Source organism: Brachypodium distachyon, chromosome 5, assembly GCF_000005505.3.
Source record: "Brachypodium distachyon strain Bd21 chromosome 5, Brachypodium_distachyon_v3.0, whole genome shotgun sequence".
In the NCBI taxonomy this organism is placed as follows: Eukaryota; Viridiplantae; Streptophyta; class Magnoliopsida; order Poales; family Poaceae; genus Brachypodium; species Brachypodium distachyon.
Genome location: NC_016135.3, coordinates 3,123,118 through 3,142,145, shown reverse-complemented (window position 1 = coordinate 3,142,145; position 19,028 = coordinate 3,123,118). Strand labels below are relative to the sequence as shown.

Here is a 19,028-nt window from a genome sequence, read left to right as displayed (position 1 = left end):
TGGTGATGGAGGAGTCAGAGCATCTCTATCGGTTAGTGAAAAATTTGAACCGAAAAATGCGTATTCGATCTACCTATCTCGTTATTTTCGGTTTCAACTTGACACCCGCGGAATAGATCCGAATACCAAAACCGACCGAATCTCTTCCCCCGGCCCATCTGGTCCACCTAGCCCAGCCCAAAAGCTACTGTTCATCATCGTCCTCCCTCCGTCTCTGTGCTGCCCCGTGGAGAACGAACTAACCAAATCGAGGGGAGACGGCGGCGTCGCGCGCAGTGGCAGAGGGCGGCGCGGCCGGAGGAGGGCACGGTGGTCAGGGCAGAGGGCAGCTGCGGGCGCGGCCCGGCCTGGGTCGGGACTTGCGGGCGCGTGGGCGGTGGCCGGCTGCGGGCAGGGGCGGAGCCGGCGGCAGAGGGCGCCGGCGCTGAGGGCACAGGCGGGGCCGGCGGCGGCTGCTGCAGACAGAGGAGGGCCCGGCGGTTCAGGGGGGCGACCACCGGAGGTGGGGAAGGACGCGGTCGCGACTGCCGGAGGCGGGAAAGAAGAAAGAGCGGAGGCGGTCTCGACGGAGAAGATGGAGCCAACGTTTTTAACCGTTCCTTTTTTTGCAGTTCGGATTGCTAATTCAGTTGGCTCGGGACACGGTTTATCCGAATAAATTTGGTACGGAGTAGCTCGGTAGCATATACGGTATCTCTTCGGTGCTTTTCTTCAAACAAAAACCGAAAACCGACGGTTACTGTTAGTTCAGCACCGTAGAGTTGCTGACACAACAAAGCAACTCTGTATGCTACCGAAGTAGCAATAACCGTCGGTTAATTTTATTCATCTAAAAATTAATTTTAAGATATAACAATAAGAGATAACGCGATGTACAACATGCTTTGTTGTCTTTTCTAATTGACGTGTCACAGCTAAGATAAAGCAGTCTTATCAACCATTGTACACGCCCTTATGTATGACGATGTTCGGTGGATACTTCTAGGCCCAACGGTTCTAGCACACCCGTTACAGAACAACGAACTTGCTGACCTCAACATCAACTGGACCGTAGCATATTCCTCTAGACCATGGTGCTACACCGTTGATGCATACGCCGATGGCGCGCATGCATCAATCAATGGCCAACAGTCCATAAATTCATATACTTACATAATAGTGCCTTTCACAATGCCCATAATTCGACGGCCGGTGAAGTATCTTTGGAGAACAACTTATATTTTTTTTTTAAAATAGAAGTTTTTACTGGTCTCAATGCCGTATCAGACGATACAATCAAAAGAGAAAGACTTACGTAACCTTAAATATGTTTTCAACCCCTTTTTTCGAAGCATAAAAAGGGTCATAAAAATTTGTTTTGGCAAGTGGTAACCACAAGATAACGCCCAGATAACAAGAAAATATGGACCATTGGAGCCTTCCAAAATGCTCGGCTGACGTTGCCGTGGCAATTCCAATGGACATACGCTTGATACCAAACGTCAACTATAACAACACTAAACAAGAAGAAACAAGACACCATTTGGCTTCTACTTCTGCTAGTAATAGTCTAGTAAACGAATCTAGCGTAAGGCGTTTAGTTGTGCTCATTATTATTTTCTAGCCTTTCGCTAAGTTCCGTGAAATTTCTAAACGGAGAGATTAAGATAAAGTGTAGTATTTGCACCTACACTCGAGCCAAAATGGAGCCACATCATCATAAAGTATAGCTGCTGATGAGCTAGTTCTTGGAACCAGTACAAAAATAAGTGTTATTGATGTTACAGCCCTCCAAGATTTAATCATTTGATACACAAGCACACGACAGACGCCGCATAAATTAACGCATAGCTGAGTCACATGAAAACAAGAACAATGATCCCTTCGTAATTGTTCCATTCACAGAACTGCAAAATCATGATAATATCACAGAGGTCCAAAGAGATATCTAACTAACTAGGGCTGAACAGAGATGCATTTCTAAAACATAGGGTACAAACTGTTATATGATTTAAGGGTCTGAAATGAAAATAGCCTTTCTTTCGTATCATCGCACACCAAATAATCATGATTCTTTACGAAACTAAGGGCCAATGTTTCCATGTTCAGTCTTAGTGTTCTCCGACAAACAAAATGATATTAAGCAACATTACTGAATGAATAATATCACGTATTATAGCTACCCAGCCACCCAGGGGTCTAGGGATGTTGATTGACTGAGAAATACTACTAAAAAAGGTACATAGTTAACACATTTTTCTTTGCATTAGGGCTTTCTATCATCAAATTGTCAAGACTGACAAAACAAACTGTTCTACCTAGATTATGCAGCTCATATCGCCAAGTGTTCCAATCTGAATTTGTGTCAAATTTGATTACGATGATAAATTAATGTCCTCAACACCAATATTGAGAGTGCGTACCAAGACTAATACTGTACACAAAAATTAAAATGACAAAAACGAAGTTAAAAAGCGACGTTTGCTTACCTTTGCTAGAATATGGCGAAAACAAAGCAAGATGATGCAGCTCGGGGAAGTTTCAGATGACATCGTTAGTTTTATAATCAAGATACCTTCTTGACTGCATCCATATTTCAACTTTCTCCCAATCAGCCGATTCATCTCCCTTTATGTGGCAACTTGAAACCAGCATTTGACAATATTTGTTCCTTCACTTTTAAGGTGTCCATACTGCAATTTCTGCATCTGAGCTGTAATGGCTGCTTCAGCAATAGGAGGATGGGTGGCCTCAGCCTTAATCACCAAGCTGGTCGAGAAGGCGTGCTCCTATGCAGAAGATCGGTATGAATACCAACGGAAAGACACAAAGGAGAAACTAAGAATCCTAGAGAAGAATCTATCATCGATCCAAACAGTGGTGCATATAGCTGAGAGGGCGCATGCTAAGAACACAACCATGGGAAGTTGGTTACAGAGAATCAAAGATGCTGCTTGTCAGGCTGAAGATGTTCTCGATTCGTTTGACTATCGAGTTCTGCAAGCACAAGCTGAAGAGAAGGGCAAGGTTAACTCGGTTGCTTCATATATAGATGGTTCTTCCTCTTCATCCACAACCACAATCACCACGGCGTCTACAATCACAAGCAGCGGCTCAACGGTAAAACAGTCGGTTCATATTGTGAAACGCTTCCTTTTCTCTGATGAAGATATTGATGAGTTAATTTCGGTAGTGGATAAATTTGTCGAGATTCACACTGAGATGCAAACATTCCTGGAGTTGGTGAAGCTAGAGGACAGAAGATCAGAACAGGCAGTTCAGTGGCGCACAACAACCTCTATGCCAGGCTCAAGAAAGTTTTTTGGTCGAATTAATGAAGAAAAACATCTGAAAAAATTACTTGTTCGGATAAATGAACAATCCAGTCAGCCATATGATGTTATATCAGTTGTTGGTATTGCTGGTGTTGGTAAGACTGCGTTAGTACAGAAAGTGTACAACCACTACCATACTACAGCCACAGGTCATTTCGATTTCACAGTATGGCTCCATGTCTCAGATAAATTCAATGTTGAACGTCTAACAAAAGAGATGGCGAATCTCATCATATCTGTTGATTTGAACAGCAGTAGTTTAGATCAAGCTCAGAGGATACTTGCGGATAAGCTGAATGGGAATATGACATTGATAGTCCTTGATGATGTATGGAATGAATTGAGCAGCCAATGGGAGAACCTATGCAAGCCCCTGCAGTTTGCCGGTAAGGGTAGCAAAGTGATAGTTACCACTCGAAGTCAAAATGTTGCAAATATCAATGGAGCTACAGAGATGATGCACTTACATGGCTTAGAACATGAAGACTACTGGGGATATTTTTCACAATATGCCTTTGGTGATGCAAATCCATCTGATTTTCCACAACTGGAAAATATTGGTCGACAAGTAGTGAAGAAGTTGGCAGGATCACCTTTAGCAGCAAAGACAGTTGGGGGTGCATTGAAACTGAAGCTAGAAGAAAATCATTGGAGGGCTGTCTGTGGAAGCAAATTGTGGCAGATAGAGCAAAAGGAAGATGATATTATATCAGCACTGCGACTGAGTTATGAGCATCTTCCTGACTATTTGAAGCAATGCTTTGTTTACTTTGCATTGTTTCCTAAGAAATACCACCTTCGAGGAGATGTGCTCATACAGATGTGGAGAGCTCATGGTTTCCTTAACACGCAAACACCAGATGAAATTGCATACCGTTATATCAATGATCTCTTGCAGCTTTCATTCATCGAGAAGGTAGCCAACCAAGATGACTGCTATGTAGTTCACGACTTGCTACATGATTTTGCAGAGTCAGTCTCTAATGGAGAACATTTCCGAATAGAAGATGACTTCCATGTATGTATTCCAAGAAATGTACGCCACCTATATGTCAGTGCAAGCAACATATCTAAGGTGTACATGGGCTTGGTAGAATTTAAAGAACTGAAGAAAAATCTGAGAAGCTTAATAATATGCAAGGCAGAAGAAGGTGCTTCCTATGAAGGGATTGCTACGTCGAACTTCAACCATGTTCTTGAACATACACTCCAAGAGCTAAGAGGCTTACGGGTTTTAGTGCTACGCAATCCTGATGGCATTCTCCCAGACAATATGGATCATTTGGAACACCTTAGGTATCTAAATATCCATGAAAGCAGAAGCTTTATCAATGTCCCCAAGTCATTATTCAATCTCCATCATTTACATGGACTGGATCTGCAAATTCATCAAGGCAGGATAATGAAAAAGAAACTTCAAGAGGGCTTAAGTATGTTGACCCAGTTAAGATACTTAAAGGCTCCAAAGGAAATAATTTCAGGTATAGAATTGATTGGCAGGCTAACATCCCTCGAGGAATTAGAGGAGTACAAAGTGAAGAGTGATATGAAGCATGGCATATGCCAACTAAAAGAGTTGAATGAACTTAAAGGGATGCTGACCATTAAAAATCTTCAGAATGTAAGTTCCAGGGAAGAATCATCTGAGGCAAGATTAATTAAGAAGGAGAACCTGAACAAGCTAACACTCTGGTGGAATCATGTGAAACAGAGCAGCACCAACACTGACCACGAAGGCGTGTTTGAAGGATTACGACCAAATCCCAACTTGAGAGGTCTTTGTGTCCGTGGTTACATGGGAATCAAGTCTCCTTCTTGGCTATCCTGTGAATACTTGTCCAACATTCACTCCATTGAATTGCTCTTTTGCAATCAGTGGAAGACCCTTCCACCTTTTGGGAGCCTACCCTTCCTGAGGATATTAAAGATAAGCCATTTGACAACACTGGAAATGATTGATGCTGGGTTCTATGGTGATGCTGAAGTGGTATTTCCATCACTAGAAGAACTTCTGTTTGAAGGAATGAATCAGTGGAAAGGATGGTCAAGTATTGGGCACAGCCAACAGGTATTTCCTCGTCTGCGTAACATCTGCATTAAGAAATGTAACCAGTTGATGGGGCCTTTACCGTTACCGGCATTCAACCAGATAAAAATTTCAGTATCCGACAAGATAAACAGTTGTGAATCTGAAAATACAGCTGATGTCAACACGTCCTCCAGTGTTCAGCTCTCCCTTGACCGCTTGGGACTTCTCTTCGGGTCTCTTAAAACCAGCAGCCTGGCCACAGTTCATATGCTGGACATCTCATCCAACTACCTGGAAGCTTTTAACAAGGATCAGGAGGAATGGCTGCAACAACTCACTTCAGTGAAGGAACTTCACTTCACTGACTGCCCAGAATTGACATCACTGCCATACAGCATGATTCATCTTACATCCCTTGAGTCTCTGTACATAGAGAAATGTCCAAACCTCGAGTCACTTACACAGATAGCCTTACCTCTTTCCCTGAAGAAACTCAGTGTAATAAGATGTAGCAAAACGTTTAGTCAGCTCTGCTCCGGGATCAACACAAGTAACAAGAACACAATACATCAGCTCATTGTGAGGGAAGCCATTGGCAATCCAACAAAAAGAAGAAGGACATCATAAACACATTTTCTCTCTCTCTTGTGTAAATCAATCTTGTACAATCCATCTAGAAGATGCAAGGAAATAAGAAATAATTTAGAATACCTGGATTGCTGTTCCGGTAGGTCCATGCCAAATAGGAGATTCATGCTTTTCTTCAATTCTCTGGTTTCATTGCAGTTAGGAAGTGGAGGGAAGTTTCTGTTCTAGCAGGGAGGATGGTTGAACAAGGGCTCGGTTGAGCAGCCTGTGTATCGACAACGATGAAGCACAAGCGCACTCTTCAGGAGAGGATTTTTCAGGCCACTAGTGAAGACCTGCAGCTTTGGGACCAGTTGAGTACCAACACAGTGATTCATCGAAATCGTAGAAGTCTATTTGGAAATGGAGAGTATCATGTACGATCAGATTATAAACTCCAGTGTGCTGGTTCTACCAGTGCAACATGTTGCTGGCAGATATGGAAGAAATCAGTTTGTAAGTTCTTCATTTGGTTAGCCTCATTAAATTCTGTCTTGTTAAAGTGGTTTCTTATCACCCAGAAAAAGTGAATTCATCTCACCAGAACAACAGCTGAATACTAAGAAAAGATGAGATCAATTAATTGCAGGGAACATGGGATGCTCAAATGCTTGAACCAAGCAAGAATAAATATGTGGCAACCACAGAATAAAACGCAAAAGCTTTGCGTCTCAATGCATTTGCAGAAAGAAAGTCATGTAGTACAAGGCCAGAGAGGGCCACACCCGAATTACAACATGACGCGCCTAACTAGGGTCTGCCGGCAGCAATGCTCCAAGGCCCACAGCTCCCGCTCTCGCCCAACTCTTAGTGTCCATCTTGATGAGGTCAAGAAGAGAGGCGAGGTTGGGGGTTGCATTGTCGAAGACGGCAGGAGATGCTTCCAGATCAACCACGCCGTAAGCCTGACCAGTGACGTAGTGCCCTTCCAGGCAGGGGAAGGGGAGGACTGCATAGACAAACACCTGCCACCAGGTTGAAAAAAATTCGCCGGCGGTCGGCGGGGCGCAGGTGGAGCGGATCCACGAGAATACCTCATCATCATATTACAGAAATAGGAGACCACACCGACAATGTAGATTAGATTCATACTTAGATGAGGACGGTGATCTAAGAGGCACACGCCTCTGATTCCCACCACAGAGGAGACCACATCGCCGATGGCAAAGGACATATAGATGTAAAAGGGGGTGGTTGATGGAACAGATGTGAAGGAGGGAAGCAGGATGTGTTTGTGCCAGCCTGAGTCTCGCTGTGATCCTGGCTTATTAGGGCTCGGAAATGCCTGGCGTGATCAACTGGATGTGTTTGTGCCAGCTTATTGAAGTTTGGCATTTGGAACTTTGTACTAAATCAGCAATACTTATTATGGATCGGAGGGAGTATTTTTTCCGAGATAATCCAGTCCTAAAAGGAGCAACTTTGTGCATTTTGACATGCCCTAGTGTACAGTGGGCCTCTCACAAGCTTGGGGCTTCCACTGAAAGCATCTGATTATTTGGTGGGAGTAAACAATTGATCTAGTTATTTTCCCATCCTTGGAATTGGAGATGGAATTGATGGTTCTAATTCTTTTGGCAGACAAACAACCCTATTTCTATTTTAATTTCCAATTCTATGGTTAGTTCATGGGAGCCAGACACAGAGTAAGAGAATCCCCCAAGTGACCACACTGCGATATCCCAAGTTGAGAGGAAGTATCTAGCCTAGTTCTTTGAAACTGTACCAAATCCAGCAGCTCTGCTGCAATGGTTGTCGGCATGTTGGTGCCGTGTGTAATCCATGAATGCCGTATGCTGGTGTGCTAGCACCAGTGCGCATGGCAGAGATTTTTTTGCAATCAATCTAATTTCTTACTCCATCTCCTTTATTTTTACTGCAAATTACAAAGAGCTAGCTTTCTGTGTGTTCATTCACTCTTCCAAAAAACAAAAATGACGAGCATGAACGAGCAAAAACCATATGGGAGTTAGAGGCCCTTCGAGTGCCACTTTGCATCGCACAAGATTGGGTACTTGATTCAGTGGAGACTGATGGCTAGATCAGAACGACCAAACAATAGTTATCGCCTTATCGGTGCAGAATACTGTGGAAAAAGAAGAGTCTGTATATGACAATCTGTGTATGTAAAGAAACTGTCAAAAAGATGGGAAATCTTTGTGACATACCAGGTGTGCTATATCCCCAGTTTTGATACCTCGTTCAGTTGCTTTTAGACCGTTTTCGTTCGTTTGCGCTTCTTATAGCGGTTGATGCCTGATTATGGCCTGTAATGGAGCCTAACTGAATTCTGTTTCGTTCAAATGGAACTGGGCAACTGCCTTTCATCTAAAAAAAGAAGATTGAAAAATTGAACTCAACAACGAAATCTCGTAGGGAGGAACTGCACAGCAGCGAGTCAATTCAGGGAACATCTCATCGAGTTCATAGTTGTAGCTGCAGTGGAGCCTGAAAGCTGGACCTGCAACTGTAAGTAGAATGTGAATGAGTGTAACCGGGTACATATTTAGATGTCAGATTTAACAATCTAGCAATCAATAGTCCCCACCTTCGAAGTAATTCATCCCAAGAAAGGCCTGGTATCAGAAATTCAAGACCAATGTGAGCATCAGACCTTTCTGGTTCCGGTAGAGTACGAGGCGCCACTCGCCGGTAGATTTCCAATGGTCAATCAAAGGCGAGGGTGGGTTGGTATTCGGTTCCGCCCGTACTCGAAGCTGGAGAGGATGGTGGAGGTGACGGGGAAGAAGAGGAGGGTTATTGGGGTGGTGGGCGGTCCGCCGCCGGCGAGGATCTCCTCCGGGAGGACACGGCGGCGTGGGTCCTGTTCTAGCCTTGCGGACTTCTCCATGGCCACCCAGACTCCACAGGGTAGCATTAATATTTTTAGTAGACCTTGGGCTGGGCCGGGCCTAGCAGGTAGGCCCAATGTTTTGCCAAATCATATTTGAATCGCGTCGGCCTGTTTGCCAATTTCGTTTGATTTGATCCGATGTCTTGTCATATTTTCTGAAAACTTTGGTTAATTCAAAAGGGATACAACTGTTCATGTCATGTAGGCTCTTTATGTTTATTTCCTTCACTCAGACGTGTGCTCATTAGAGGGGTCTTTTCATTCGCTGGTATATATGCCCCCGTACAGGCTAAAATACAAATGTAAGACGAACAATTTTACAAAGCTCCTAAATAATGAAGGAGCACTCCTTGGCCTCTGAAACCATTGATACTCGTAGGCTGAAGCCTCAAGATCAGCCGTGTGTGATGTGGTGCTCACATTGCACACGTTTCTGAATGTTGCTACTCTCTCCGTCCAACAAAAGATGTTTTAAGTTTATCAAAGTTGAGACATCTTTTGTTGGACGGAGGAAATACTCAGGATGAGAAAACTCAGAGGTGCTGACAATGTGGTACCCACATTAGCGATGAGAAGGTGGTGACAACTGCCAGTTTGTTTTTGTGAAAGAGGATTTTGATCCATCAACTGTGTGCTATGAGGCAATTCGTAATAGTGCCATAAACTTATTTACTTGCCCGTGTGCATAATGATATAATTATTTGACATTTAATATATAATTTATAGTAAATTTATTTAGTAGACGTATAATAGATTAAGCATGAAACAATCTAAATATAATATTATTAATAAAAGAAGATATAATGAAACCCTGGTAAATTGAATATTAGCTCAAAGTTACGCTTCAGAACGAAGAATGAACTTCTTTTGAACGAAAAGAGCAGGAATTCACAGCCCGCGACATATACGTGTGCATGCATGCGCCTGTTTGGAAATTGTGTCATTGATATCAGGGCATCCTCAAAGGGGAGTCTTAAACGATTTAAATTTTTTTTGCTGATGTAGAAGGAAGAGAAATAGGAGTGCGAAAAGAGCTGATTCTTCGTGAAGAGTCGGACTCTTAAGACAATAATCAACTAAGGTTCACGGTTAATGCTAACAAATTATTTATAGTAAGTCTAAAGACTACACAACCTATTGTATGCGTTATTTGTCATTGACTCTAAATGACGTGGAGAGTAAGTCTACTTTTGTTCAAGACACCAATAAATAAATTAAACAAATGCTATTAAGTAATTCTTAGTTTGCCAAACTTCTTTTGTTCTTTCTAATTCAAAGTCGAGAGGATAACTACAAGAAAAGGATTTGTGGAGCAAATGATCATGCTGAGGATGTTGGCGTGATTTGGCACCATGATTCTTGCCGGCCGTAACCATATGCTAGTATATCATGGTGTGATCATTTTGAGTGGATTAGAGACAGCGGTTGATCATCCTCCAGGAGGAATATTTCACATAAGAAATAATTACTTTTCGTTGCAGCAAGCGGTGGCTATCTAGTTAGCTCTCTAGGTTTGTGAAAATCACATGCACACCAACATTTGTCTTGCAATAAAAGATCAGTAATATTTTGTCACATATATAGGATGAGTACTAAGTTCCAACTAACAGTAAATGATAAGGTCTATCTAGCTAGAGGAACCAAAACGCCAATTGATATACTCAAGAGATGTTTTTAGGCTGAGGATAGCGTTATTGGAGACATCATTTTGTCTCATCAGCTATGACGACCTTTATAGATGGCATCATGGCAACTAATTAATGGCTACCTTAGCAGAGCTAGTGATGTACCTTCGTCCAAACCAATTAGGCAAATGATACTTCATATACATATATAGTTTGTGCTCTACGCTCATCATCCATGATACACTTTCTGTTTCAAAATACAAGCTACCATTTAGGACATTGACATGGTTTCCAATGCGGTGTATTATTTTACCATTGTTTTTTTGAATATGTTGCTTTAAACAAAAGTAATTATGCATTATCCATGTACATTGATCCGTATAGATTTAGTATCATCATTTTGATGTCACTACTCCAGAAAACTCCTCCAGTGGCGGTCAAAAAATATGGTTGGTGGCGGTGATCACGCCCGCCACCAACTCTGCGCCACTGGAGGTTTTAGCACCGGTGGCGGGTAAAATACCCTCCACTGCTACACCGAGATCACCAATGGCGGGTAAACTATCCGTCACCGAAGACCTCTAGACCGCCACTGTAAATCCCTCCGGCACCATTCGAAAAGTGCGTGGAGTACAGTAGTGGTGGGCGCAGTACCCGCCACTGGTGCTTTCCAGTGGGGGTCTATGACCACCGTCATTGGAACCATTTTGATAGTGAAACACAAAAAAAGTTTGACCAACACAAAATTCTAAACGAAAAGTATTTTGGAACGGATGGGAGTAGCTAAAAAATCATGGTGTTATGCTAATTAACTAAAGTCAAAAGGAAAACGGTTAGGCTGAGGATAAGAATATATAATTGTAAATAATGTTAGAATATCATGATATTTATATCATTTTCAGTGGATATGTATATAAACAACTGATTTCCGAGGAGAGTGAAAAGAGGACATTTAAATAACAATTATTTTGAGTAACAGCAAATTAATAAAACCATGGTAATCATATTGGTCCTCGATCCTTGGAAGAAAGAGTTAATTAATATTAACCATACATATATAGTTTGGGGTAACAAAAGATAAAATTTTAAATAGAAGGATCTACAAGAAAGTGCAAACTCATAAAATACATGGAAAATAAATATTTCTTCCGATAATTCCAACAATTCGATGTGGTGTTATTCGGTAAGTGCGCCACTCCATGGTTTATTTGTTATATTGGCGGCAAATTATGTGTTCCACTTCAGCTTCGCACGTCGGAAAGTGTCGGAAATGATTTGGCCAAAGTGCGCGTGCCTGACATCCACTATCCTATAAAACAGATGATTATCTTTATTGTCAAGTTATACCCTTGAGTCTTTCTCCTATATATACATCTGTTAACAGATCCACACATTACAACATCAACAAGGAGGTGCTTGGCATATGTAAGGTTGTCAATAGTCTTCCCATGTTTGATTGATATATAAGCTTGTGTTGTTTAATTATTAGCAGTGTAGCAAAGTTACTTATATTTCAAGGTTTAGTAGGTTTTACATATTTACTTTGACTTGGAAAGTAATATATTGTCATGACACTGCAAAACTATTTACTAACAAAGTAGAGGATATCGTTCCTTGATTGGAAACAAAGCATTTATATATGTGTACGCTCATGGATACTAAGAGTTCTGTTTAGGATATTCTTGCATAAAAGGCACCATGCACCAATTTGGGAATTAGTGGTGGAGAGGAATCTATTTGAAATTTGTTTATGTATACTTAATTATTTTTGTCTCACAACATTCATGGTGATCTAATGAATACCATAGGTTAGCATCATAGGTGAAATAGTTGTCACTCTATGGAAATTGTTGTTCTATTTTGTTGGGAGCATATAAAATAGACAACAGAATCCAACTTGTGAAAAATTACTGTGAACCAACATTCTCAAAATTTATTTCCATAGATCTATAGGACCATCACTTCCCTTTAATATGTGGTCTAGAATTTCACCGTCAGGCCAGAACAAGAAAATAATTCAAGATATAATTTTAGAAAGCACATAAAACTATCTCCAAATTATGGCTGATTTAGAAACAACTATACTCTTATACTCACCTTTCTTTATTATACCAAAATAATCATTTACATTTGTGCACACACGTATACACTCATCTCTTGGAGTTCTATCAGTTCTCATGATCTTCTACCATGACTACTTTGATTTCTGCTCTCGATGTTCTTGCAGCTTATATATATAGTATGTGTTGATTTTTAGCTATAGGTCTGTGCATATCATATAATTCTTCCAAAACGTACTGTCTCATTTTTTTTCAGCAGAAACAATGGCGAAGAGACAGACCATTCTCATGCTAATTGTCTTTGTAATAATGTTTTCCTACACCGTGGTGGAGGGTGGTGCGTACAAGAATGAAGAGGCACTCTCTCGCAAAGGGCTGAAGGAAGAACGCAAACTATCCTTTAGTACTGGACAGGTGGTATCTGGCGCCACCAACGTGGGAGGTTTAGGCAGCAATGCTGAAATCGCAAATGTTGAAACTGGAACCGTGCACACCACTATCACGTCCAACCATGATATATCCCCGGAAACGTTCCGTAGGATCAACAACAACCGCATCAACAAGCCATATCCATAACGATAAAAAATTAATGAGCAAGGGCCATATGCATGGGCAACAACCGAATAATGGATAGATCTCCATGAATGAACTGCTGTTAAGTTGGCAATTTCATGCATGATCTATAAATACATATTGTCAAATGTGTGTGATGTAACTGGTATTGTAACTTGTAAGACTTGAACAGTGTGTGGTATCTTGGACTATGATGTTGCTGCTCTATTGCATGTATATATATGTATTGTACCGCACTATGACCCGCATTCCATGCAATGGAAATAGACAATATTTGTATATTCAATGTGATTTTTAATCTGTTCTAATACCAGTAATATTCCCAATTAAGTCGGGCAAGCCCTAGTTTTATTTTGAAAAGGAAGATAGCCCCCTGCCTGCATCGATTGATGCACACAGGGAAAGCCCTAGTTAATTACAAAACAAATATATCTAGTCAAAAGCTTGTTTTGAAACACATTTTCTGATTTAGAGGATTTTATTTTTGCGAGGGCTATCATATCTTATTACAGGATTGAACTTGATTTCTAATACTAATCGATAGCTCCACAAGATTAAAAAAGGGATTGTTGAATTACGAGCATTGTTTCAGTACACTACTCTAGAGAAATCAACGGTAGTAAATTTCACCTTGAAATGACAAGGAAAGAAACACAATAACAAACTCAAGAAGCCCGTCAGCCCAGCTCGGATCCCAACAGTATTGCCGAGTAAAAGTATTTTTATGATTAATTGTGATTCTACAGAACAAATTAGTAATAGCACGACACATTGCATCTCCTCCTGATGCGCCGCTAATATTAGGTAGTTACATATATAGCGCCGCGACGTACGCTGGCTCATGTGGTGCATGCACTGATGAATTATGTAATTCTTCGCATGGCGGTAGCTAGCGTTGTCCTATTAATCAGTAGCTTGTTCCATCCATTTTTAGTCTTGAGATGTTCTTGTGGTGCTGAATTACACAACCACCATGCATGCCGGTGCCGCGACACGTATATATATACATAATGTTAAGCACGTCCCAAAGGAGTCCTAGTTTGTCATTCAGAAAAGTGTGCTCGTACAGTTAACAACTAATTAAGCACACACAAATAGTAATAATGGACCCATCACGGAAGTTCTTCCCGGCCGTCTTCGTTCTCTTACTGCTCGTTGTCGCCACAGGTCAGTATAGATCGATCCTTAGGGTCTTGTTGATGTATATATAGTTGATTGTTCATTCATTCAAGAACAATACAATGTATGTTTTCCCATAATAAAAATACAATGTATGTTGGCAATTGCTGGTTTTGTGTTCAGAGGTGGCGCCAACGGAGGCGAAGCGGGAGTGCGAGGCGGCCAGCGTCCGGTTCAAAGGGCTATGCATGGTGCAAACGAACTGCGCCAATGTGTGCCTCACGGAGGGATTCACGGGTGGCAGGTGCTCCAGCTTCGTCAGGAAGTGCATGTGCACCAAGCCATGCTAGATTTTATATTATGATATCATGTGTGGATGATGCGTGCCGACTAGCTATACCCTTAGCTAGAGTTGTTATTTTTGCTTGGTCTCTGGATTATTTATCTCTGTCAGACGTATGAAGTTTCATCACTTTATTCTTCAGTTAAAATGAAGGAAAACTTTTCTTTATTCAAATAAACAGAAACATGTATGATCCGCAAGTGTTCACTGGATCAATTTTGCTGTGGTTTTGTATATCTTTTTATTGCTGATGATGATCGATATATTTGATTTGATTTGCTGTTGTAGTAATATAATGCATGGAACATTAATCAGGCCGGAGCAGTGTAAATTCTTATGTGGCTCGTGCCCATTGCCTAAACCGAAGTCAGGTTTAATTACTCTTTGGACGAACATCGGACTATACACATTTTTCTCCCAACTCCTTATATAAAATCAATTAAATCTATATTGGAGAAAACCAAGTGAACAAGTGTTGGCGCAATGAGCAAACCATGACGGCCGGCCCGGTGGCCGGGCAAGTGTTGGTTTTGCGGCAGTTGTCCTTCTATTCTTCGCGAGGATCCGGTGAAGAGTACTTCAGATCACACAAAAGCCGCAACATCGCTTCCTCCCAGCATTTTCTCCAGCGACGCGAGTGAGCCGAGGACGCTCTCTTTGTGACAAATTGTGTAGTGGGAGAGTGCAGACGCTGATCGGTATAGATTTTTTTTTCCGATAAAGATGATGAAAGCACAATCGACCTTCATCCCCTTTACGAAATAAAAAAATGATCGGCGTGTCCTGATTGGACACCAATTCACAACACCTAAATTCAGAGGCCGCACCAGGACACGACCGGTCCAGCAAATCCTCGACACACGCACGACATGCGGGCGCTCCAAAATCAGCCACCGCCATATTTCGCCGACACATCTTTAGGACAGAGATCAAAGCATTGACCTTGCCGGGTTTGCCATCACGTACGTCGCCACGATGCCAGACAGCGGCACTGAACCGCACGCTTCCATCATCACGCGTTCGCCACCGAGGCAATTACGGATGTGAAATGTCTATATTGCCCTTCCCTATTACAGTAGAACTTGCCATATATGTATACCTCCGCTGAATCCTCTTTGTGACCCCTTACAATACCCCCACATCCTTCATGCCCCCATAATTTCACTACCCTCATCATCCACAGTGCCGCTGCACTAACGGCTGACAAGTGCACGCCTATTCACCAGAGCGAAAAATGCTTGTGTTCTTCCATGGTGTGTCCACCCACTCCCCCGACACCCCTTTGACTTTTTTGTTTCCGACAAACTTCACTTGCGTATCCGTGTCCATACCGTATCCTCTATGTATTTGTTTCCGACAATGTCTTCTTCCATATTTATTTTTTGGGTTCCATATTCATTTTTGCTTCCGCTAAACATATGGAAACAAAAGAGTTCCTATTTGCTATAATTGCCTATGTATTGGGATGCAAATTTGGTTATAGTACTGTGCAACTTGGGGTGACGATGGAACTTTTTTTTTTTGAAAGTATGGAACTTTATTATTGTACTCATTGGTAGCCCCATGCATTTTTTTTAAAATTTTTGTATGTTATTTCATATAGAATCCCTTTAGGCCAAAACAAGCTTATATACATATAGCTTATTTGTGACTTTTGTACCATCAGAAAATTAGCTCAATTGCATTATTCACCTTTATTAGCAGTTACTATTGTCACAAAATGACTGCCGATAAATATAAGCTTATAGGGATGGTTTTTAATTTACTTAATAGGCAAGTGATGTACATAACTTAAATCAGTTATCTATCTTTGCCTCTGGAATATCATTTTTCATGGGTATTTGTTGAATTTAAATGGATTAACAAATAATGCTACTTTTGTAGATGCACTAATCTACATGATATGTATGAGGTTTCCTTCGATATGCCCCCTCCCTAAAAAATAATTTATGGATCTCAAAGCCACTTAAAAGAACACTTTGGTATTTTTATAGTACATTCTTTCTATCCTAGACACATACTGCATTGGATAGAACAAGCAACCTCTTAGTTAGACCGGCCGACTAAAATTTCTACAGAAAAATACATATTTATGTTAGAAAACACTTAGCAATAGTACGACACGTTGTAGCTCCAGGTTTACCACTGCTAATATTAGTTAGTTTCATGTGTAGATTTGAGTCACTCTTCTAGAACTAAATTACGCATTTTCTTGTGGTTGGCATACTTTGTGCCATTGAGCATGCACATACGTGCATATAACAAGCCTAAAATTAGTTTTTCCATATATAGACCCGTGATGTGCTTGTGGTACTGAATTATGCATGCCGTCGCCTTTGTGGGTATATAATCTTAAGCTTATTGTTACAAGCATTCGAATTTGTCATCCATATTTTGACATCCATATAGAAGTTTACAATTCCAAATCTCCCGAAATATTAAAAATGGAGTCATCACGCAAGTTCTTCCCTACCGTTGTCCTCTTCCTCCTGCTCGTTGTGGCCACCGGTAAGTACACTTAGTTCGTGTTCCAGAGCAACATGTAAGCATGTACACATATTAAATTATGCTTTGTTTGTTTGTTTGTTTGTTTGTTTATGACACCACGACAAGAGAGACGGAGCTAATCAGGGTCTCTCTAGTTTGTGGTATTTTTTCGATCTCCGGTTGAAATTTAAATGTTTTCTGTAAAAAGCCTAAAAGTTTAAACTGCCTGCAAAATTCCTATGGATTAATTGAAGAGTTCCTGAGGTAGGCATCAAATCTTGCATGCATGTGCATGGACAAATAGCTAGTTTCACTTGTATATTTCGAGTATTACTAATTTACTACATATGTAGAATCTGCAGGTTAAAAACTTATTTATGTCCAGTTCCTCGAACTTTTAGAATTTAGTTTCCATGTATTGTACATTTTAAGAGCGAATTCCATTTTTAACCCCTAAGTTCCATTATTTTGACAGCTCTGACCCCATTTATTGGATTTTTCTTTTTTTACCCCATTTAATAAAACTTGTGCCACCAATGACCCTATTTAGCAAAACTTGTACCACTTACGACCCCATTTAAGATTTCTGTCCTAATTCTCTCCGTCCTAAAAGGTGAGACCCACTGTTGAGCCCGACGTGGCAAGACAGCTAGGACGCGTATTTTCTCCTGAGCGTTTTCTACGCATCACACGATGCTGGTGAGACGTCCTGTAGTTGAAGAAGTATGCTCCGTTGGTTGTATCCAGGTCCTTGGTGTGCTCGTGCTGTAGTTGCTGCTGTGTGTATGCTCCGTTGGTTGTCCACTGTCCAGGTCCTTGGTGTGCTCGTGCTGTAGTTGCTGCTGCTAGCTGTGTGTGTGTGCGTGCGGGCGGAAGAAGAGATTCACTAGTAGAGTAGCAATGATAGTAGTAGCGGATAGATATGCATATGCTCTTATGTACACTGTTTCGTTATTCAGAAACAAAGTGTACACATATCAATTGTTCAGATCAGGACTGTTTGTCTAATTGTTAAATGCATGCTCTTTTGATTTACATTCATTACTGAATATTTGCTGAAGAACATTTGTGCGATTTGTTGAGTACGTTTCAGAGGTGGCGCCAACTGCGGCGAGGGAGTGCGAGACGGAGAGCACCAAGTTCGAGGGGCTATGCATAATGCACTCACACTGCCCTGATGTGTGCGTCACGGAGGGATTCACTGGTGGCAAGTGCTCTACTTGGAAGCGGAAGTGCATGTGCACTAAGGAATGCTAGATCCTCTATGTATTACTCCTGGATGGCGACCAAACTGATCATGGATCAGGTCGTTCTTCGCAAATCGCAATAGTTCTTTGACATATAGCTCTACTGAATTTCTGGTCCATCACGCCTCACCAGTTAAGCGATATGTGGTCCGTGCATGAAACCGATATATGTGGTCCGTGCATGAAACTGATATGTGGTCCATGCAAGTGTTCATTGGATCACGTTTATTTATATCTTGGTTTTTCCTTTTTTATGGGTTATTATCTTTATATTGTTGAGCCCGATCAATTTGATTTCTACTTGTGTTTAATGCATTTAATAGAATTTATAATAGTGTCAATTACATTTCTATTTTTCGCAAGATTTTTTTTCTAAATTTGTGTTTGATTCTATTTTTCATGTAGCTACGCAAAACAGCTTGTACCAGCACTACTACGGAATGGCCTTCTGTGCATGCCCTTCAGTGGCGTCTTGGAAGAAACCGCCACTGAAAACAACCCTACAATGCCCGTTTGACCGTCACTAATGCTGGTTTTGAACCGCCACCAATGGTGCTGTACGAAGAGCAGCCAAGTTAATTTATGGAGCAATCATACAATTACCTCTTATTATTACTATCAAAACTGAATACAAGGTTATGCTTAATTTTTCTTTAAATCAAGTCATGCTTAAATTTTAAAAGAGGCTTCCGATACGTAGGCAAGTTTATGAAACGAAAAATGAAGGCGTTTATACTTCTGCTTTGCGAT

The 19,028-nt window shown here is 41.2% G+C and overlaps 3 protein-coding genes and 2 long non-coding RNA genes across 7 annotated transcripts; 3 read left to right on the top strand and 2 right to left on the bottom strand.

Moving 5' to 3' along the window:
- Window positions 1-1,696: 1,696 nt before the first annotated feature.
- On the bottom strand, window positions 1,697-2,879 carry LOC112269502. Its single transcript, XR_002961359.1, has 2 exons — window positions 2,469-2,879; window positions 1,697-1,886 (listed from the first exon to the last, which is right to left on the bottom strand). It is a non-coding gene; the product is annotated as an uncharacterized LOC112269502 (long non-coding RNA).
- Window positions 2,880-3,582: 703 nt separating this feature from the next.
- LOC104585504 (putative disease resistance protein RGA1) lies at window positions 3,583-6,055 on the top strand. Its single transcript, XM_024456342.1, has 2 exons — window positions 3,583-3,686; window positions 3,781-6,055. The coding sequence occupies exons 1-2, from the start codon at window positions 3,666-3,668 to the stop codon at window positions 5,968-5,970; spliced, it is 2,211 nt and encodes a 736-aa protein (XP_024312110.1). The 5' UTR covers window positions 3,583-3,665; the 3' UTR covers window positions 5,971-6,055.
- On the bottom strand, window positions 5,690-8,819 carry LOC104585276. 3 transcript variants are annotated; one of them, XR_002961358.1, is made up of 3 exons: window positions 8,519-8,819; window positions 6,055-8,437; window positions 5,690-5,826 (listed from the first exon to the last, which is right to left on the bottom strand). It is a non-coding gene; the product is annotated as an uncharacterized LOC104585276 (long non-coding RNA). The 3 variants fall into 3 exon arrangements; XR_002961357.1 differs by having other exon boundaries at window positions 5,749-5,873; XR_732884.3 differs by lacking the exon at window positions 5,690-5,826 and having other exon boundaries at window positions 6,598-8,056; window positions 8,139-8,437.
- Window positions 8,820-14,120: 5,301 nt separating this feature from the next.
- Window positions 14,121-14,817, top strand: LOC100842308 (defensin Ec-AMP-D1). Its single transcript, XM_003581008.3, has 2 exons — window positions 14,121-14,249; window positions 14,385-14,817. The coding sequence occupies exons 1-2, from the start codon at window positions 14,186-14,188 to the stop codon at window positions 14,549-14,551; spliced, it is 231 nt and encodes a 76-aa protein (XP_003581056.1). The 5' UTR covers window positions 14,121-14,185; the 3' UTR covers window positions 14,552-14,817.
- A 2,112-nt stretch (window positions 14,818-16,929) lies between these two features.
- LOC100840491 (defensin Tk-AMP-D5) lies at window positions 16,930-18,630 on the top strand. The gene is made up of 2 exons (XM_003581005.3): window positions 16,930-17,052; window positions 18,125-18,630. Exons 1-2 carry the CDS (start codon window positions 16,989-16,991, stop codon window positions 18,286-18,288), a joined length of 228 nt encoding a protein of 75 aa, XP_003581053.1. The 5' UTR covers window positions 16,930-16,988; the 3' UTR covers window positions 18,289-18,630.
- The last annotated feature ends 398 nt before the right edge of the window (window positions 18,631-19,028 follow it).